The following is a 21,969-nucleotide window of genomic DNA, read 5'->3' on the forward strand; positions in this document are numbered from 1 at the left end:
GTTAGCTTAGGGAAAATCTGCAAAAAAAAAATTCATTATGTAATATTTAAGACAGAAAAAAGGCACATTATGCACAGGTAGTGTTTCCTCATTTATCATTTATTGTATATATCTCCATATCTATCTATGTATCTATCTGTCTGTCTCCCACTGTGTGTCAAGCACTGTTCTAGCATTAGGGATATAGCAAAAAATTCCTCCAGATTGAGAGGGTCAGGAGGACATTAAGGGAATGTTAGGAAAGTCAGTAAGAGTTTGTTATCCAGTGCCACCTAAGTGTCCAGCAACGTGTTGGGCAGGCCCATGTAAAGAGAAGCATCAGAAGACCTTGCCGAAAGTAAACCAAGTAGAGAGAGGAAAGTCAGTTAGTTTGGCTGTAAAGAAATGAATCTGTTTACATAGATAGTGTAAAAACGAATCTCATAATTTAGAACTGTATTTTATAAGCATCACAGGTAAAAAGCAGCTCGGGTGGTGGGCTTCGGGTAGTGGAAAGAGCTCCATCCTGGGAGTCACGTCATCCTTTACTCAACCAGGCTTTAACGAGGGCTCCGTCCAATAAGGTGGAGATACTGCTGAAAACGAGGTAGACAGATCACTGCCCACCTGGGGTTTATAGTCGGATGAGAATATTCCCGCTCTGAGTCACTGCCAAGCTCTAGCTATGTGACCTTGGACGAGGAATTTCTCCTGCCCCTATTTTGGAAAATAAATGGCGAATGTCACTGGCGAATCTCACTAGCGAATCTGCCGTTCACTTCCAGACCAAAAGCGTAACCTCTGAAGGCTGTGTGCCCAGACTAGGGTGGGCGAGGCCCCGTGGTCTGCGCAGCGGCGAGCCTGACCGCGGGGGCGCTGCTCAGGGCCGGAGCGCGTTCGCGTTCGCTTTCTGAAAGCGCTTGTCCCTCGCGGCGCCCCGTCGGCCCGCCGCCGCCGCCGCCCGCGGAGCCGGAGGAGGCGGAGCTGGCGCCGTCCCGGCTCCCGAGCGGGGAAGCAGCCGAGGAGGCGGCGCGGCGGGCCCGGGCGGCCCAGGCTCGGGCGGAGCGGCGAGGGAGGCTGGCAGGCGGCGCCGGCAGCGCGGGGAGAGCGGCGCCGCGGGGTGGGCGCTCCCGGCGAGAGGAGTCCGCTCCATGCGTGCGGGCCGAGCCCGGCCCCTGCGAGCCGCAGACATGAAGAAAGACGTGCGGATCCTGCTGGTGGGAGAACGTGAGTCCGCGCGCCGGGCGGCCGAGCCTCCGCAGCCCCTGCCGCCGCGGGCCTGCTCGCCCCGCGCCGCCCCGCTTTCCTCCCTGCGCGCCCCCAGGCCTCCCAGCCCTTTAGCGCTCCCCTTTCGGCTGCCTGCAGGCGGCTCTCCACCTCTTATCTCACCTGAGCCCTCCTAAGACCTCCGTCTCCTGTCCCCCAGTCGTCCTCCCAAGCCAGGTCCCCGTTAGCCTCTGACCGCTCAGCCTCATCCCTCCGAAGGTTCTCTCCTCTTTTTCTTCTTCTCATCCTTTCCTCGTGGGCCTCAGCGTTTCCGAGGCCGCCTCCTTTCAGACCCTCTCGTCCTCCGTGGAGATTCCCTTGTCACTGCCAGGCAGGTGCTGGAACAGGCAGACTGACCAATTGGGATGGCGTGAACCGGCTCCCGGGGAAGCTAGGGGGAGGGGTGCAGAACTATTTGACTTGCGGGCAAGGTCAGCTTTCTGCATTTTTTTGCGCCCGGGATCTTCCCTCTCTCTAGGCATGGACGTTAAGGTATGGAACGTTTTAAGCGATACTCCTGCTTTGCGTTGGAATAACTCCTGGTACACTCGATGTTTCTTCAAAAATTTACTCAACTTCCAGTTATGCAAGTTACACAAGTGCTTAGTGAGTGGATAATTATCTGGGGAGGGTCCTTTAGTTGAGAGAAGTATTGTTACCCAAAGGCTTAATTCCTTCTCCTCTTTTTAAGCATTATTTGTTCCATAGCTACTTAGTAATTGATTTATAAATAACAGCAGGCACTCATGAGTTCCAAACAGACACACCCACGAGACCCCCTGAAGAATCTTAGATTTCACCTTTTGAAAATACCATAAAGGAGAAATGCCTTCTGTTCGCTGACTTGGGGACAGAACAGCAGGGACGTCTTGATATCATGTGCAAGTTACATGACTCAATTGGTAGGACTAAAATAAGAAGAAAGTGGGCTGGCGAGGACTGTGTTGTTTGTTTTAAAGAACGTTAGTTAATACTCTACCATTGCTGTTTTGAAGCATTCTATTCTAAACCCCATTGCATTCTAGAATAGCCCTCCAGGTCACTGTAATGCACTCCCAAGGAAGAAAGCTAACACTTTTTTACCCTCTTCTGTAGTGTTCTTTGATGTTTATTGACATCTCTGTTCACCTGCTGTTTGGAGAAATCTTTTTGAATCAGAATTTAAAAGTCAGCTTAGCCAGACCAGTTTACTTTTTGGTTTGCAGTTGTGAATGTTAGTGTTTATTTATAACGTTATCTTAATCTGTATTTTGGATGGACTTCCTTGACAAAGTTTAGAAAGGTGTTATTTAACATATGATTCACGCTGATGCATTTGGAACAAGGTAGAGAAAGTGAGTAGATGTTCTGCTTAAAAAACTGAAAAAAACAAAAAAAGTCCTTAACAGTGTCATAAAATAGTTTTATAGGATAATCTTTAATACTAACTTTTTAAAAGCAAAAATCCCGTATTTTGGTTTTAGTTTTGAATATAGGAAGCAATTACGTGTAATCATTAGTCTGTAAAACATCTAAATAGAAATACTGTACATATGTAAGATATATTGTCAGCCTTGGGACATTTAAGTTAAAAGCTTAACAATGTTACTTATTTAGAAGTACATAAAAGGAATAAAAATTTGTTAGAAAAATTACAAGCCATGTTCTGCAGAAATGAAAGGGAATAAGAGAGTTGATAAAAGTGTATATACAAGAGGGTTTTTCCCTACCCTGAGCTAACAGCTGTTGCCAATCTTCCTCTTTTTCCCTCCCCAAAGCCGTGGTGCATGGTTGTACACCCTAGTTGTAAGTCATGCTAGTTCTTCTATGTGAGCCACCACCACAGCACGGCAACTGACAGACAGGTGGTGTGGTTCTGTGACCGGCAAGCAAACCGAGGCCGGCAAATCAGTGAGCCCCAAACTTTAACCACTAGGCCATCAGGGCTGGCTCAAGAGTTTTTTGATCATAGGGAGAAACTTGACACAAGAGAAAGCCTTACTTTTTGAGGAAGACGTTTTTCTTAAAAAGGGTGATACCAAAAGCTTTAGGCCAGCTGCCACACATGTATGTATTTTTTTTCACGTTTAAGAATATTAGAGTTATACTTATTTGAGACATGTTATTTTAATTACTTATGTTAAAGGCTGGTATTTTGGAGGGAAATGGTTTTTTTGTTTGTTTTTTTTTGGTGAGGAAGATAGGCCCTGAGCTAACATCTGTTCTCAATCTTCCTCTTTTTGCTTGAGGAAGATTGTTGCTGAGCTAACACCTGTGCCAATCTTCCTCTGTTTTGTATATGGGACGCCACCACAGCATAGCTTGATGAGCAGTGTGTACGTTCCCACCTGGGATCTGAACCCACGAATCCTGGGCTCCCAAAGTGGAGCACGTGAACTTAACCACTACGCCACCTGGCCAGCCCCTGGAGGGAAATGTTTGAAGCGTTAACTTTTTGAGATTTCATGTAAATATTTCACAGCTGTCAGCCTAGCTGTGGCACTTTAAATGCTAGATAAACGTAGGTGTGACCAAGGCTATTTTAATACTGGTCCGATACACAGATTTATCGGAAAACCACTTTTTTAGAAAAAAGTAGTAGTAATTCAGTTGTAGTTTTAAGATGGTTAACTAAGGGGAATGGGAAAAGCAAAGAAAAAGGAGCATCATCTCTGGTATTGTTGTAAAGTCTGCTCCTTCTCTGTCACTTTAGTATATTTTATTGCTCTTAGTGTCTGTCCCTGAACCACACAGCAGCAGTTTCATTCACTGAAGCTCTGAAATAGTTGTGAATGGTTTCAACATTCTGCTGGCTAAACCTATGCTGTACTCGGGGGGTGAAATGGATCTTTACTTGGCCCGTCCAGAATCTGGGTTCTGATCCATCTAGGCTTTAATGCTAATTCCTTAATGTCCATTTAGTGCTTAGATCAGAGAAGCTAGGCTGTCTATAAATTTTAACGTATTTCTTTGAGCAGAAAGCCACAGTGCTTTAAATATCATCTGCACCTTGTCTTAATTATTGAACATGTTGAATACCATTCAGGCGAAATCAAAAGTCAATTACCATTCTTTAAACAAAACAAAATTTTAAAAATGCAACCACACCAAACTTAGTTCTTCAGGTTATAATTTTTCGTGGTCTGATTCGTTGGCCAGAATTTGTATTTAATTAGATTTGCATTAGTATGCTTAACAGATGTCCTTGTTACAATACAATTAGCACAAGCCTTATTACCCTTTTGTCTGAATGAATCTTACAGCTACATTAAAAGTACACGAAATAGTTTTAGTTTTAATGAAGTCTTGTTTTTAAATTACGTTGAGATATATTTGTCTTCTACTGGTCAAATTAATTAAGTGGAACTGTTATCCCCTTTTTAAATGGATCTGGTAGTTTTTACCTGATTTGTCTAACTCTGATTAGTTTATCATCGAAACTTCTGCCAAACTAGTTCAAGCCTCCATTGGCTCTGGCCTAGGGTTTTGTAATATCTCCTTAACTGGTTTCCCTGCTTCTAATTTTGTCCATTCTCCGAGTCTCAGGCAGAGTCATCTTTAAAAAATATCTCAGATCCTGTTACCCATTTTTAAAATTCTCTAATGATTTCTTCTTTCTCTTAGAATAGAGTCCAAACTTTTTAACATGGGCATACAAAGCCCTTCACAATCTGGCCCTTCCTTGTACTGCTCTCTCCTTCACTGCTTTCTCTACAAGAAGGCCCTGACCTGGGCGGTATCGCACTCACCTGCGTATTTGTTCACTTGATTTTTTGATACTTGGGCTAGAAAGTAAGCTCCGTGAGGGCAGCTGGTTTGTCTTGTTGATTGCTGCATGCCCAGAGCCTAGAATAGGCCTGGCACAAAGTAGGCACTCAGATAGTTGAAAGTACGAGTGAGTTCAAGCTAGTTCCATTTATTTAGACTTTCCATGTTTTCCAAACCACTTCTTTCAGTCCTAAAATTGTAATCATTCTCCTTTCTTAAATCCAGTCTGCTGTCGTTACTGTTAGGATTTGAAGGGGCAGCATCCATTCGGTCTCTTGTTCTGTGTCCTCAGCTTTGCTTTGTCTGGGAGATTCCTGTGTTCTGGCAGTAAAGTAGACCAATGACTTATAATGGCAATGCCAAGTCTGTTTCATGTCTTGGCTGCCAGAAATTATAGTCTTTGCCAAGAGAAGTCAGCTTCTCCTTGAAACACCAGAGGTCATCATAGAGGTTTGAAGGGACTGGGGAAAGATTCTTCAGGTATAAACTAGGCATAAGAGTCAAAAAGACTTCAGGAATAAACTAGCATTTATTTTAGGAAAAAACTTTCTACAGTCCTTTTAAAGCCATGCTGGTCTCCCTTCTGGTCTTCGTAGAAGGATGTTTGAAGATTAAACTGCTCCGGTTTGTTATATTGTGTGTAGTACCTGGGTGATAGTTTATGGCCAAGGGTGTTCTAGCATTCTCGGCTTTCGAGAGTCTGTTCTGCATCGTCCTCACATATGTATCGAGGCCAGTTCTCTGCTGTCGTTTTTGTTCCTCTTCCACTACTGTTGATCTGGTTTGAAGGAGAGGGATAGACTATAGCGTTTGTCCTTCTGCAGTCCGCATTGTCCACATGTGGTCAGTGCAATTTTCCTTTGGAACAATGCTCCGCTATTTTCCCAGTTAAAAATATGAAGTTTTCCAGTTGAAAATATAACTCATTAGTCACCCTCCTTCTCCCTGTGTTTTCTAATTACAATAACTTAAGAAGAGCCAACAAAGCTTTTTAATAAAGAAGCAGATACAAATAAGGAGTAAGTCTCTTTGCCACTTGAAGTATGGGGTGTTTGTTATCAAGAAAAATAGCCAGTATGGCTGGTAGGGTGGTGATTGGAACCAGAGAATATTATTTCCACTTCATGAATATTAGGAATTTGCTGTCATTTAGAACTAGCTGTTCAAAAGATGTGGTGCAAAGACAAAGACGTTTTCGCCTTGTTAGTCTAGATAATTTGTCCTATAGTGAATTATGTTTCCCATGGATGACCTACTTAGAAGCCTGGAGTCTCAGGCAGAACTGTGGCATGTTGTATTGGACTGAATCAGAAGGCCTTCTGTCCTTGGGGATAATTGTGGCTGTGCTTTTTGTTTTTATAGATCACTTCAATATTTCTCAGGTGAAATAGAGGAAATAGAGACCCTCAGATGGCTGGCCAGCAAAGGATAATTTTTTGTCTTCCATATTAAAATTTATATTAAATATATTTATATTAAAACATATATAATATTTTATTAAACTTTATATTATAAAATATCTATTATATATTTGTATTAAATATAAAATTTAATTGGTACAATAATTAGAGAAGAGCTTGAGATTTTGTTCCTTTCTGGAAATAATTCTTATTTTCCGAAGCAGTTAAAAATGTATAGTGTTTATACTCATGTCTGCCATTGTTAAGGGACCTTTTTGATTGTAGGCTTATTTAAATAATTTTTTAAATTTCATATGCTAAAATGTTTCCCATATCTTTAAGGGACTCATTTATTTCTCAATTAAAATTAGCTCAGAAGTGGCCTATTTTAATTTTAAACCTGCTGCTTCATTATTTGATAGTCTTATTCAAGGTTAGGCAGGTAGACCTTGAGGGAAGCAAAAAGCCCTGGTTTAGATTCACTGAAGCGTTTCTTAACGGAATCACGTCCGTGTAATCCTTGTTAGTTAAGTAGCTTCATCTCACTGCTCTTCCAAAGGGAAACCCAAAATGATACTAGTGGAAAAGTGCTCATTTTCTCCCAAGTTCACTGTAATCTGTCTCTTTCGCTCTAATTTTGAACTTTTTTTTAAAAAGGAAGTTGCTCTTGGATTTTTACGTGGAAGAGATTCATGGTCTTTACTTTTTTTTTTGGTGAGGAAGATTCTCCCTGAGCTAACATCTGTGCAAATCTCCCTCTATTTTGTATGTGGGATGCCTCCACAGTATGTTTGGTGAGTGGAGTAGGTCTGTGCCTCGGATCTGAACCGGCCAACCTGGGCCGGGAAAGTGAAGCACGTGGAACTTTAACCACTCAGGCATGGGGCCAGCTCTTGTTCTTTCCTTTTTTTTTTAATTTCTTTTTTTTTAAGTTTTATTTTTCCTTTTTCTCCCCAAAGCCCTCCAGTACATAGTTGTATATTTTTAGTTGTGGTTCCTTCTAGTTGTGACATGTGGGATGCCGCCTCAGCATGGCCTGATGAGCGGTGCCGTGTCCGCACCCACGATCCGAACCGGCGAAACCCTGGGCCGCCAAACTGGAGTGCATGAACTTAACCACTTGGCCACGGGCCTGGCCCCTGTTCTTTGCTTTTTAAATGGCTTTTTATTTTTATGACTTCAGAAACTAGATGGAATTACATAGTTTTATCATAGTGAGTGCTAAACTGCCTCAGATTCTTTAACAGATGAGGCAGGATATGAATGAATAAATAAATAAAAATATCACACTCTAAAAGGTAGTATTGATATAAACAACTTAAATTGAATTATTCCCACTCTTTGGTACCACTGTCTTGTGTATCTATATGATCAAGCCTAAGTAAAGCTCTGGAATCATTATAGTCTTTACAACGCCTCCTCTCCTGCCAAGGTGTTTCCTTTCCTGTCTCTGAAGCCTGCCCTGTTGGAGTAGACCTGGTGGCAGGTTTGTCCTTTGGCAAGAGCCTGCTGCAGCACAGGCAGCCAGAACTGCCCCAATGAGCTGAGCTTGTGAAGAAATCTGAATTTCCTCAGAATGTTGGTCTTTCTCTTCTGAAAATATCCCTGGGGATATAGGGTCTCCATGGGAAAAGCAGGAAGGGGCAATGGCCAGGAAGAGTGTTCTAATGAGTTTTAAGACGAGAGATGAGGGGCCGGCCCAGAGGCACAGCTGTTAAGTTTGCATGTTCCGCTTTGGTGGCCCTGGGTTCACCGGTTTGGATCCCCGTTGCAGACCTATGCACTGCTTGGCAAGCCATGCTGTGGCAGGCATCCCACATAAAAAGTAGAGGAGGATGGGCAGGGATGTTAGCTCAGGGCCAGTCTTCCTCAGCAAAAAGGGGAGGATTGGCGACAGATGTTAGCTCAGGGCTAATCTTCCTCAAAAAAAAAAAAAGAGAGATGAGGAATAATGGGTGAATTGTAAGGGTTTTGGTGAGGGAGGGGACTTTAAAGGTAACACAGGATACCTGTTGAAGGCCTGAGTTTTGCTATGATTAAGGAGCAACAAATCCTTAACTTTCTTGGAAACTGGTAGGCCTTTTAAAGTTGGTGATTGACTTAATTTTGATCATTTTGTTTAATATTTTGAGCTGTGGATTAAAAGTTAGGTCTGAGTTTCTTCTGAAACTAGTGAGGGCCTTGGAATGGTGGGATACAGGAAGATTTTAAAAAGGTATTTCTCAACAGGGGATTATGTTCTGAACAGGGAAGAATGAAGGTCTTAAGGGCTTTAAGGTTGGCAGATTTCTCGAGGACTACGCAAGAGTGAGACTTGTTTTCCTTTGGGTTGCCAGGGAGCATCTGGGTTACTGAGTATCTGAGTTATCTTTCCCATTTCTCACATAGTAGGTCAAGGATAAGGAATGTAGAGATGTGTAAGGTATCCAGGAGAGTTCTTCAGAAATGGAAGTTTCTGGAAACATCTGTGCTCGTGGTAGTTGTGGGATTTTGGAGACACTAGGGAAAAAGCAGACATCTCTACTGGGGCCAGAAAGGCCCAGAAGTTCAAAGGTCACAGGAATTGTACAGGCATCGGATCTTTTCTAAAAGGTTTGTTGCTTTAGGTACTTGGGAGTTACACTGCTCACTAAGATAAATTACGTAAGTACAGGGTCTGATGGGCTTGATCAGACTTCACAGCAGGGACGTTCTTCTGTCTAGTGATCCACAGAGAGCTCTGCTGTGTGTTACTTGTCGTAAATCAGACATCACCACTCTTTGCAAGGAACCTTGCTAGGGCCTTCTCCCAAATGTATTCTTCTTGCTCTGCAGCATCAGTTGCCAAGAGTGAAAAATAGACAGGAGGTCCAAGTTCTGGGTTTCCCGATGCTCTAATAAGAGGACAGTGGCTTGGCTCGTTTTAAGATAACTGTTTTGCCTCCGTTGTGCATAATCATTTGGAATTAGGATGGGCTGCTGTGGCCGTTGAGATGAATACTACCTTGAGCTAGCTGAGGGTTTGGGGTTGCTGGGACCCTAAGCAAGGCCATGATGAAGGAATTATTTAAGGAAAAGAGTTACGAAATGCTGAATATAAGTTAGCAAGTTCTAGAAATTCCTGGACTCCACATTGGCCTGGTGAGTTCCACTTTGTTCTTATAGGTAGATGAATGTTCTTGCCAAATCACTTTCCCATACACAATTAATACAGGCAATAGATACAGTCTGAGGATCTGTCTGCCATTTCGAGGGTAGTGTAGGGTGTGTTACCTAATGTAATATGCACTTTTTCATCTGTTACTGGCCTCTTTTTTAGGTGTGCTACATGATCGTTTAGATTAATCATAAACTATAAACATTAATAGCATGTAGTCCAATTTTTTTTTTTTAGCTGATGAGAAAATTGAGGCCCAGAGAGAGTCACTGACAACTCAGGGTCATACTGTTGATGGCAAAGCTGGTTCCCAAGTCCAAATTTTTGGGTCCGTTCCAGTGCTCACTTAACTCCTTTCATTCAAACTCACCATCAGCATCATCACAACTACCATTTGTGTGTTTAATGTGTGCCAGGTATTGTCCTCAGCATTAGACATCTGTGGTTGTAATTAATCCCCTTACCAATTCTGTGAAACCGTTCACTATATTTTAAAGATGAGCAAACTGAGACTTGCTGACTTGCTTGAGGAAACATAGCTAGTGAGTGCTAGAGCTAAGATTTCAGTCCAATTGTGTCTGATTCCAAAACCTGTATTCTTTTTTTGGTGAAATATTTATATAAAAGGTATAAGAATAATGTAACAAATACCCGTCACCCAGCTTAAGTAGTAAAACATTACCAATCAGTTGAAGCCCCTTCCCCATTGCATTTTCCTCAGAAGTAACCAGCCACTTTGCTGAATTTCAAATCTGTGCTCTTAGGCACTAAGCTGTACAGCTCCATTTACTAAGTGCATTTGCTGGGGGCTAGAGATTCAACAGTGAACACAAAAGACACATTCCCTGCCCATGTGGAGTTTTCTGTGGGTGATAGATACTTGTTCCTTAGTCTTTCTGGAGATGCTCTGTAGCTGGTGGTAAATGTCAGGTTTTCACCAAGCAGGTCCGGGAAGTCCTTCAGGAGACCACTGGTGGTATGCTGGCAGGTTGTCTAGATATGACACAGGCACAATACTGTCTTAAGAACCCACGTGTCTTAACTGATTGTTCATTTTTTCCTCCTAGAGACCAAAGTATAGGCTGCTTTTATGAGCTTTTTGGTTTCCTACTATGTTTAGAGACTTCTGGGAGAAGCACATATTCCCTTCTCTTCCTGCCGTTTCCTCTTCCCCTTCCCTTTTGTTAATAGAGTGATTGAACATAGCATTTGATCCATACTCTTACAGCAATTTTATCTATCTTGTTTAATACGTTTTCCATATTATCCCCACAGAGTATCTAAGACTAAACTTTGTATCAGGTAAATATTTATCAAATGAACTGATAGTAGGAGTCTGCACAAGGAAGATAGATCCCATTTAGAAGCAGAAGTTAATTCTCTGTGTGTTTTTCCCGTTTGGTCCGGGGGCGGGGGGGGCAGGTGTGCCAGAGTGAAACTCACACTCTTGGATAGAAGGTCTATTACAGTGTTTCTCAGTTTTTTGAGCTATCACTTCTTTTTATAAACACTTAACTCCTGGCCCTCTGCATTCTGACAGTATTCTGACAGTAGGTGTCCTACAGTTCACTTCAATTTTGACACTAACTACCCAAAGCTAGCATCAGATCCCACAAGATAAAAGGCAAGCACCCCAACAAGATTACGCGTACTTTAGACACCAGCTGCAAGTGGGGTCCCCACACCACCCACACTTCTTCCTGTCTGACTACAAATTTGGGGCTTCCCACACCCCCCTTTGGTTCGATCATTCACCAGCATGATTCACAGAACTCAGGAAAGAGCTGTACTTATGATTACACAAATGAACAGCCAGATGAAGAGGTACCTGGGGCAAGGTCTGAAAGGGTCCCAAGAGCAGGAGCTTTTGTTACCGTGGAGTCAGGGTGCACCACCTTCCTGGTACATCGATATGTTCAACCAGGAAACTCCCCTGAGCTTTGCTGTCCTGAGTTTTTATGTGGGGCTTCGTTACGTAGGCATGATTGATTGACTTATTGGCCATGTGATGGAACTCAGTTTCTAGCACACGCACCTCCCTCCTTGGAGGTTTTGGGATGGGGCTGGAAGTTCTGACCTTCTGATCATATGGTTGGCTTTTCTGGTGACCAGCTCCCATCCTGAAGCTATGTAGGTCCTCCCCTCCGTCTGAGTCACCTCATTAGGATAAACCCGAGTATGTTGAAAGAGACGATAACAATAGACACTCCTTTCACTGGAGATTCCAAGGGATTTTGAAGCTCTGTGCCAGGAACTGGGGACAAAGACTACATGTATTCTTTATTATATCACACCCTCCTTTAATACTGATATTTCAACATTATTTTTTGATTGCCTCAGCAGTTACCTACTATTCACAGCTCTTCAGTTGCGCTTTTCTTTTTCTTTTGAGGAAGATTAGCCCTGAGCTAACATCTGCCGCCAATCCTCCTCTTTTTGCTGAGGAAGACTGGCCCTGAGCGAACATCTGTGCCCATCTTCCTCTACTTTATATGTGGGACGCCTACCAGCATAGCTTGCCGAGTGGTGCTGTGTCCGCACCTGGGATCCGAACCGGCGAACCCTGGGCCACCGAAGCCGACCGTGTGCGTGTAACTGCTGCACCACCAGGCCGGCCCCTTCCTTGGCTCTTAAGAAAAGCTGTGAATGAGAGAGTTCCAAAAGCTCCAGGAGGTGGGACTAATTTCCCAAATGGCTGTAGCAGTGCTGTTGTGCTTGGGCAAGGTGAAGTCAAGTCAGATATTTCAGTCTGGGGTTGATGTGCTAGAGGTCCTTCTCCTGTTCATATAAAATTAGAAAATTCAGTCAATTATCCAAGGGTTTTCAAATATTTGGTTACTGGGTTAAGGTAGACTCATAGGTGTTAAGTATGTACCTTATATTCATAACAGCTTGATCTAAGTTCTGTGGCACAGGAGTAGTTTAAAGGAGGAAGGGGAGGGCTATAGTAGCTCTGAGATGTCTTTAGGGAGGAGGTAGAATTTGAGCCGTCCTTGAGAGATGGTTAATATTTGGAAAAGTAGAGGGGAGAGGACATGGTAGTTTAGATGAAGAAAACTATGTGAGGGGCAGGATTCATCATGGCTCATTTGTGTTTATACAGAGCAGGATGGCCTCATTTCAGCAAATTTTGTTTGTGGGGAATAGTGGGAAATGAGCAAAGATCCATGAGCTGGGGTTAAATAGTGCATGATTTTCGTAGGCCATAGTATAGTTTGGCCTTGATCTGGTAGGTAATTGAGAGTGAAGGAAGGCTTTGATTGGGTGAGTTGGAAAATGAAACCAATGTGTAAGAAAGATGGACTGGCCTTTGTGTTGTTGATAGATTAATAAGAGGAGAGACTGGGGAGGGGCTAGGAAGTTGGGAACTGGGAGATGTTTCATTCAGTAAAAGCACTATGATTGGGGAAAAGTGGGAAGAGAAGAAGGAATGAAGATTAAAAATTTCAAAAGAAAATTTGACAGAACTTGAATGCTAAGTACAGAGAAAGGATGCATCAAAGAGGGCTACAGTTTTGAATTTTTGCTTTTTATCCCAATGTGTAGAAAGAGTGTTCCTTATTGGTGAAAATTTCATAAATCCATTGGCACATAATCTCCGTGAACGTAAAAGTAGGGAAGACCTAGTGCCTTGATCACTGGTATCTCCAGCACCTGGAACAGTGCCTGGCATAAAGAAGTGCTTGTTGAAGGCATGAAAGAATGCAATTAACATGTCAGCCTTTAGGTGAATTTCAGTTGCCATCTGTAAATTTAGAACATGCCAATTTTTACTACGAAAAAAATGACTTTTGAAATAATACTGTTAACCTTTTCTAGTAGCAAAAATTATATATGTTTATTGTAGAAAATTGGGAAAATGTGGAAAAGCACAAAGAAGTAAGTTACAGTTACATTTACTTCAGAGATAACCACTGTTGGTGTATATATCCTTCCACAGTTTTTTTCCTATGCAAATACATATTTATTTATAAAATGGGATCATATTGTACATGCTGATTTATACCTGCATGAATGTGATTTTTCAAAGTAAAATGGGACAATTTGAGCCTCCAAATAATAAGAGTAATGGATTTTTTTAAATACTTTAGTTTTTTTTTTAAAGATTGGCACCTGAGCTAACAACTGTTGCCAATCTTTTTTTTTTTTTCTGCTTTATCTTCCCAACCCCCCCGTACACAGCTGTATATCCTAGTTGCAGGTCCTTCCAGTTGTGGGATGTGGGACGCCGCCTCAACGTGGCCTGACGAGCGGTGCCATGTCCGTGCCCGGGATCCGAACCCTGGGCTGCCGCAGTGGAGCGTGGGAACTTAACCACTCAGCCACAGAGCCGGCCCCCAAGAGTAATGGATTTTAACTCATAGAATAGTAAAAGAATCCATGAGACCATAGTGATATGAATCAGAAGGGAAAGTTTTTCCTTACAATAAAATGCAAAGTGATGTAGAAGGACTGATAGAAATAGAAAATGACCGCCTAGCAACCGCTACAGCAATCCTTGTTTCAGGCAAGAATCATGAATGGATGCTAAAACAAGAAGGAAAACAAAAAGCAAAAGTTTGATGAGAAACAGAATATTTACATAGTCTCAAAGTATCTCCTCACAAGATACATATTAATTACAAAGGAAAAAATAATAACTTGACAGTGGAGAAACCTGGCAGGCACCACCTCCTCCAAGTGATGACAGCTAACATCACCAGTAATGACATCCTCTCCCTCCTGCTGTGATGCTCTAAGGACAAAATATCACTTCTGGGGTATTCCTGCCAAAAATGCAAAATATGAAATTAATGATGAGAAAATATCATACAAACCCAGTTGAGGGGTATTCTACAAATTAAATGGCTAGATTCTTCAAAATTGTTGAGGTCATGAAAGATAAAAAAGATTGAGGAATTCCTCCAGATTACAAGAGACTAAAGAGACAGGACAACTAATTGCAACATCTGCTCCTGGACAGAAAAAAAAATATTTTTCTTTTTTATAGAAGATAACATTGGGACAAATGGTGAAATATGAATGAGGTCTGTAAGTTAGATAATAGTATTATATTGGGGTTAATTTCATTATCTTGATAGTGCATGGTGGTTATGTAAGAGAATGGTCTTGTTTTTTGGGAAATACACACAAAGGTGCTTAAGGGTAAAGGGGCATCATGTCTGCAGCTTACTTTCAAATGATTGAAAATATATGTATTAAGAGAGAAAGAAAATGATATGCAAATATGGTAAAATGTTAACATTTGGGGAATTTGTTTAAAGGATAGACATGACTCCTTTGTATTATTTTGCTATTTTTCTGTCTGAAATTTTCTCAAAATAAGTTAAAAAAAAAAAGGAGGTGCTGGATTAGTCACCACTGAATCAGTGAATATTTAATTAACTTACATAGTATTTGTGTATACAGTGCTTGCTGACTTTAGGGGTCACTATTCATTTTTTGTATTAGTCGTGTTAATATTTTTATTTTATTTTTTTTGTGAGGAAGATTGGCTCTGAGCTAACATCTGTTTTCAATCTTCCTCTTTTTGCTGGAGGAAGAATGTTCCTGAACTGACATCTGTGCCAGTCTTCTTGCATTTTATGTGGGATGCTGCTATAGTGTGGCTTGATGGGCGTGGACCCCCGAAGTGGAGCACACGAACTTAACCACTTGGCCATGGGGCTGGCCCCCATAGTATTTCTTAAAGTATAGCATAAGAGAGAGAAAGAACACTGACTTAGCCATCAGGAGATGGGTTATTCTCTTAGGTCTGCAACTGCTCTTTCACTGAGACCTTGAGAAAATCACTGTTTTTAGATTCCGGGTTCTTCATCTGAAAGCTTTCTGGGGAGCTGGACAAGCTGACGTCAATGACTAGGTGCTAGCAGCTCTGTGATGACGGGCTCTGGATTCACTGACATGGTCGGAACTCGGAAATGTTATCTGATTATCAGCCACTTGGACAAGGCCCAAGCCTGCTCACACAAGTCCGTTGAAAAGATCTGCAGAATCAGAGCTGGAAGCCACCTGTCAGCCGTCTGCTCTGTCCCTCCACCAGCAGTGCTCACTTGCTCACAGCACACCCGCTACGTTGTTTTGACCAGTGTTCTCCTTTCCAGCCATTCATTGTTTTTCTGGAGACTGGACTCGTGTTCTTAGTCACCCTTTGTTTTAGTCATTTAAGAAAGGAATATGACTTTTCTTAACTTAAATTTTCCAGTTCTTTTATATTTAGACTTTACTTTTGGAAACTAATTTGCTATTATGACAGAGATTAATATGCAGGTGGACTGTTTCCCTCTAGAATCACAAAAGGGTTTAGTTGATAAGCAGTTGAATGTCTAACAGTAGTAATTGTATGATCAGAAAGTGATGGGAATGGAAGTCAAATTTCAGAATGAAAATTAAGGTTTTTAAGTTTGTGCCTTTAAAAAATGTCTAGATTAGAAAATGTAACTGGGAAGTTTTTTAGCTGTAACCCTTTAAATATGATACCATAAAAAAAAGAGAATATAAGGATGTGTAGAAATAGACGCTGATCTTCTATTGGTGAGGATGTAAATTATTCTTTGTTGTAGGTAATTTAACAATATCTGTTAAAAACAAAAAAGATGATGCATGCTAACTAGAGTTCCACTTCTAGAAATTTATCCTGTGGAAATCCTCCTTGCAGCATTGTTTATTAAAGTGAAAACGTGAACAATGTTTATTGTTAGGAATTACATTAATAAATTATGATGCATCATACAATAGATTCTCATATAACTATCAAAACTAATGGAGGCTTTTTAATGTTAATATAAAATGGATTTATTTTTGCTGTTTTAAAAAATTATAAAATATACAAAACAATATTTAACATTTTAAACATTTATAAGTGTACAATTCAGGGGTATTAAGTACATTCAGAATCTTGTATAACCATCACCTCTTTGTGTATCTAAAACTGTTTCATCATCCCCAATAAAAACTCTGTATTCATTGAATAATAACTTTCCTTTCCCCTCCAGGAGGTTTTTTTGTTTGGTTTGGTTTGGTTTGGTTTTTTTGAGGAAGATTAGCCCTGAGCTAACTGCTGCCAATCCTCCTCTTTTTGCTGAGGAAGACTGGCCCTGAGCTAACATACGTGCCCATCTTCCTCTGCTTTATATGTGGGACGCCTGCCACAGCATGGCATGCCAAGTGGTGCCATCTCCGCACCCCGGATCCGGACTGGTGAACCCCGGGCCACCAAAGCGGAATGTGCGCACTTAACCACTGCGCCACTGGGCCGGCCCCTCCCAGGAGGTTTTTATATATTGACATGGAATACTGCCCAAATAGATAATTAAATGATAAAAGAAGATTGCAAAATAGTATGAATACTGTGATTCCACTGTGGTAAATTATTATAACATGTTAATATAAGTTTAGGAAAAATCTGAGAGACTCCATAAATTAAGTTGTTAATGGGGATATTATGGGAGATTTTTATTTTTGTATATTTTGGTAATGTTTTGTTTTAAGTAGTATTTGAAACTTTTCTAAGCAGAAAAAAAAGAGATATACTTTAAGTATTGTACTAAAACTTGCTAATTTGGATGCCTCTGATTTTAGCTAACAGGTAATAGACTTTCCTGTGTGGTTGCTGACTTTGCTCTTATGTATAACCTAAACACTTTATTAAAGTAATGATTTTTCTTTTCACAGCTAGAGTTGGGAAGACATCACTGATTATGTCTCTGGTCAGTGAAGAATTCCCAGAAGAGGTAAACATTTTGATTTCTTTCTTATATTTAAAATTTTTTAAATTTATTCAAAACTGAGTTAAAATAAAATAAATTCTGTCCTTTTTTGTATGTATTTCCTTTCTGACAGTTTAGATTTTTAAAGGGGCTCATATTAGTTTGTATAAGACGTCCCTGAAATACAGTATAGGAGAAAGAATTAACTTAGATCTGAGTTCACCTAATTGCTTTTCATTCCTACTTTTTGACCTTGGCTAAGACATTTGTCGTCTCTGTGCCTTAGTTTTCTCATCTGTAAAATGGGAGCTGAAAGGGATGTTAGAGATTATCTAAGTTGTGTAATCCTTTCTTAAAAATAAAATGTTACTCGTAAGCCCAAAATATAGAACAGATGAGTATTCCTTTAGTTGAGGTTAGGGTGAAAGGTCTTGATCCCCACCTGCCTTCCACCTGCCGCTCTCGTCTTTGAGGCTTTAGAACCACTAGGATTCTGACAGACATGTTTGAAAACCTTTAATAGTATCCACTTTTATCATTCTACACATGAAGAAACTAATTCATTCCACCTTTGCCTACTTCAAAAATTGTTGTGAATCTCAAATGAGGTAAGCTTAAATACTAGTAGAGTGCCACCAAAAGTAAGGTGGTTTGATTATTACTGGCAATATATTTATGTACGTTTTGGAAGTTCCGGTATGAGGGACTGCTGGCTAAGGCCTGTTGTTAAGTTAGGATATTAGTATGGGGAATGGGATCACTGCAAATGGGATGAAAATGACTTCTTTTTATTCTCTTTCTTCACATAGTAGGTATTGTTAGTGCCACAGTTTGCATTTACCTTTTCTTTACTCTTGTTTGGTTAGGAATATCCGTGTCATTTCATTGTTCAGATAGGAATTTGGTGTATTATGTGGTAGTGTTTTCAACAGTGGTTATACGATCATTCATTGTTTCTTTTGCTTTTTTTTCCTCTTAAGATGGTTAAATTACTTAATTTGTGAAATGAAGTGTATTTTCATGTATGGTTTGTGAAATCAGTAACATTACTTGTGATCGTTCAGGGTGTAATACCTAAAAGTTTTCTGTGATAGTTTAACTTAGTTTAGAATTGTTGTTTTAGCATAGTCCTCTTGGGTGAGGATAAGGGGTTTTTAGTTGGTTAAACAATCATACAGTCTTCCCAGAAAATGGAATCATTAAGCATAAGGCTTATGTGGCCAATCAGTTATCTTGTAGAAGAAATTAATTTTGATAGTTTATTGTTTTATTTGAGGATTGTTTTGGGTTAACATAGCTCCTCATTTATAGAGTCTCTTAAGCCTTCAACAAAATAGCATGAAAACAGTGTACTTTAAAAATCTAATATTTGAAACACCAAATTAATTTAAGTATTGTTTTAGGCTGCATCAGCTCTCTAGTATCCTTAATACAACCTGTGCCCACACAAGTAGAAATGGGTTTTTTTTTTTTTTTAAATGTTTTATCATATAGTTTTAATGTATATTTGCATCTGTGGTAAAACACAAAAATAAGCATTTAAAAGTAGAACAAGTATCTGTAAGGACAGGTATGGGTGAAAGGGACTAATATGTAGATATGTATACATCATCTATTAACAAGTTTGATTGATAATATCTAAGGGTTTTTTGTTTTCTATACTTGTTTTCAAATGAAGGTTCCTCCCCGGGCAGAAGAAATCACCATTCCAGCGGATGTTACACCTGAGAGAGTTCCAACACACATTGTAGATTATTCAGGTAATGAATGTCCTCTTGTAGGTAAAGGTGTAGGGTTAATTTAATAGTCCTCAAAAAAAGAAACTTACTGAGCTTTAAAAAATATTGAAAGAGGGGTGGTCCTTTTTTTCCAGCAGTAAATGATCATTTACTATTCTTGTCTCATATATATCTCCCTGCCAACTGCCACCTCCCCCTGCCCCAAGCTTCCATCTTGCAGTTCTCTGTCCCTAATTTACAAGGTGGGTTCTATAATAATGAAAAGGAAAGAGGAATGGTAAATGACAAGTAGTAGATAAATTATTACCCTCCTTGAATTGGCATCTTTGCAGAGAAGTTCTGGGTTCGTTTTGTTATTAGGCATTCAGGCATGCTGTGATGACATAGAAAGAGTTCTGAATTTGAGAATCTGTTGGGTTCTAAATTTCTTCTTTAGTTTGTCAGCTTTTGTCCCAAATAAAATAATGGTTAAAACAGTTGTCAGCTTGCTTATATTACATGATAATAGAGACATATCTGTATTGCTTTTAGTAATTAAAAAATTTTCTATACACTGCTGCTTACTTTTTAATCATTAAATTGTTTTGCTTTACTCTGGGATGACTTTTTTTTTAAAGGTTCAATCGTAACAGATATACCACCCTGATGGGTGATGTTGATAGAGGGGGAAGCTGTGTGGGGGTAGGAAATATATGGTAAATCTCCGTACCTTCCACTCAGTTTTGCTGTGAACCTAAAACTGCTCTAAACAGTAAAATCTCCTGTAAAAAGTGGGTATAGCTACATTGGTAATTCTTTGTTTTGCAAGCTGGTATCGGGTATGTCCTAAAAAGGAGTTAGTAGAACTGTGTAGTCCAATACATTTGACCATCAAACACTTGAAATGTGACCAGTCTAAATTGAAAGGTGCTATAAGTGTTAAATACAGGTGGATTTAGAAGAGTTAGTATGAAAAAAAAGAATGTAAAATATCTCATTAATAATTTTTCTGAGTACATGTTGGAATTTTAGTATTTTTGATATTTTAGGTTAAATAAAAAAGTGATTTTACCTGTTCCTTTTTCCTGTTCTTAAGGTGACTACTAGAAAATTAAAGATTGCATACATGGCTTGCATTATCTTTCTACTGGACAACACTGTACTAGAAGCTGAGGGGATTGGATGCTTTCTGCTAAAATCAGTCTCATAACTAGCTTTATTTACAGAGTTATTTTTTTCAGTATGTGTAGCCACATAAATGGATTCACTTCAGTATTAGAAGTGAGACGTTAACCCATTGATTATGCAGCATATGAAAAGATATTAAAAATATGACCAATTATTTAGCATAATATAAGTACCATTGAACTCATTTATGATACTAGTTTGTCAGACATAAAAGGCATTTTTTGGGGGAAACACATTTAATGTAAGGTGATCTAAATTAATATGTCAGTAAATGCTTTGCTTATCGTTTGTGTGCTGCTTCATCCTAGCTATATCACGCGTATCCCCTGCACCTTGGGCTTATAGGCACATCCACCCATTGAGACCAGTTCTAGCCAGAGATACGTGCTAGAGAGGGAATTCTTGACTTTTCATTATCATGCTCCCGTTTTGCTTCTGGGCCTGGTTACTATTACTCATATCTGCTATCTAGATCTTGAACTTGTATTGCCCAGATTCTCACTTGGCCTTTTGACCCTTTGTGTATAAGCTCTTTGTCTGGGCTTCTGACTCTTCAGTACCCTGTCTTCTAGCTTGGGTTTCTGATCTCTTTTGCCTGACCTTTCTCAACTCTGGATCAGACGCCGGCCTAGATTTTTCACACAATGCCTTCTGCTCTTTGGTGCCTGAATTATCCTCTTGTAGACTTGTCTTTTAGTGTCAGCCAGCTTCCTTATCATAGTTCCACTCTGTCCTTCCCCTGGCTTGCCCTTGTATTTGCCACCTAATCTGGCACTACACCATGACATGAGGGATGAGGGATGTTTAGAGGAATGTTAGATGGATGTCGCAGAGATTTTATTTAGCTTGGCCATTAGTTTCTATGACTGTTTTTAAAATGTGAAACTTTTTTTGGCTTTGTCATTTGTAGAAGCAGAACAGAGTGATGAACAACTTCATCAAGAAATATCACAGGTGAGTTAAAAGAAATAGTTGTAGGGTTTTTTTGTGAGAAATCAGTCACGATTCTATGAGTCTCCGTTTTTCAGTCTCCCACTCACCATGAGGGCTTTTTCAATTCTTTGTTGTTACTCCTGACTTTGAGTATGTGTTTTTGTTGTTAAGTCTTTGGAAACTTTTTCCTCTTAGAGGAATGCTAAGTATTTTTTTTCTTTTTTTTAGTTTTCAAATTTTGTTTTTTCTTTGGCCCAAATATATTAACTAGTTGGTAATTAAATGCTACTGTTTACCTGTTTATTATTTAAAAACGCTATTAATTTTTTTTTTTGCAGGCTAATGTCATCTGCATAGTTTATGCTGTTAACAACAAGCATTCTATTGATAAGGTATGAATGTGTGACTTTTTCACTATATTTAGTTAAATTTCCGTGGGAGCACTTTCAAAATTGATGTTCAATTTAGAGTTTTGGTGTCGTAAGGCACAGCATTTTTCACAGAAGATCCTTATCGTGGCTTAGCTCTTGTTAATTTTCATTTTAGGTAACAAGTCGATGGATTCCTCTCATAAATGAAAGAACAGACAAAGACAGCAGGTATTTTTTTCTCTGAAACTTTGTATATTTAAGAATTTCAAACTTACAGAAAAGTTGCAAGAAATAATGCAAAGAACATTTGTAAACCCTTCGCTTAGATCCACCAGTCGTTAACATTTTACCGTGTTTACTGTATAGATCTTTCTCTCTGTTTACGTATGCACACACACCTTTTTGGGGAGGAGTTATTTGAGGTAGCATATATATTTGAGAGCAAAGCAGAAAATAGAGCTCTGATACTCTGATGATACACAATTTCAGACATTAAATATTTTGATAATTAATCTTACATTT

At 40.0% G+C, this 21,969-nt stretch overlaps 1 protein-coding gene across 8 annotated transcripts in view; it reads left to right on the top strand.

Moving 5' to 3' along the window:
- The first annotated feature begins 868 nt into the window (after window positions 1-868).
- The window catches only part of RHOT1 (ras homolog family member T1), a 56,722-nt gene continuing 35,621 nt past the window's right edge, over window positions 869-21,969 (top strand). For 6 of the 8 annotated variants that reach the window (XM_046675280.1, XM_046675283.1, XM_046675285.1 and 3 more), the window contains exons 1-6: window positions 982-1,206; window positions 17,203-17,261; window positions 18,916-18,997; window positions 21,054-21,097; window positions 21,415-21,468; window positions 21,623-21,675. In XM_046675280.1, coding sequence (XP_046531236.1) covers window positions 1,131-1,206; window positions 17,203-17,261; window positions 18,916-18,997; window positions 21,054-21,097; window positions 21,415-21,468; window positions 21,623-21,675 — 368 coding nt within the window. In that variant the 5' untranslated portion in view covers window positions 982-1,130. Of the gene's footprint in view, window positions 1,207-12,073; window positions 12,202-17,202; window positions 17,262-18,915; window positions 18,998-21,053; window positions 21,098-21,414; window positions 21,469-21,622; window positions 21,676-21,969 lie in introns of those variants that run through there. The other 2 variants (XM_046675286.1, XM_046675288.1) reach the window with 2 other exon arrangements.

Source organism: Equus quagga, chromosome 11, assembly GCF_021613505.1.
Source record: "Equus quagga isolate Etosha38 chromosome 11, UCLA_HA_Equagga_1.0, whole genome shotgun sequence".
In the NCBI taxonomy this organism is placed as follows: Eukaryota; Metazoa; Chordata; class Mammalia; order Perissodactyla; family Equidae; genus Equus; species Equus quagga.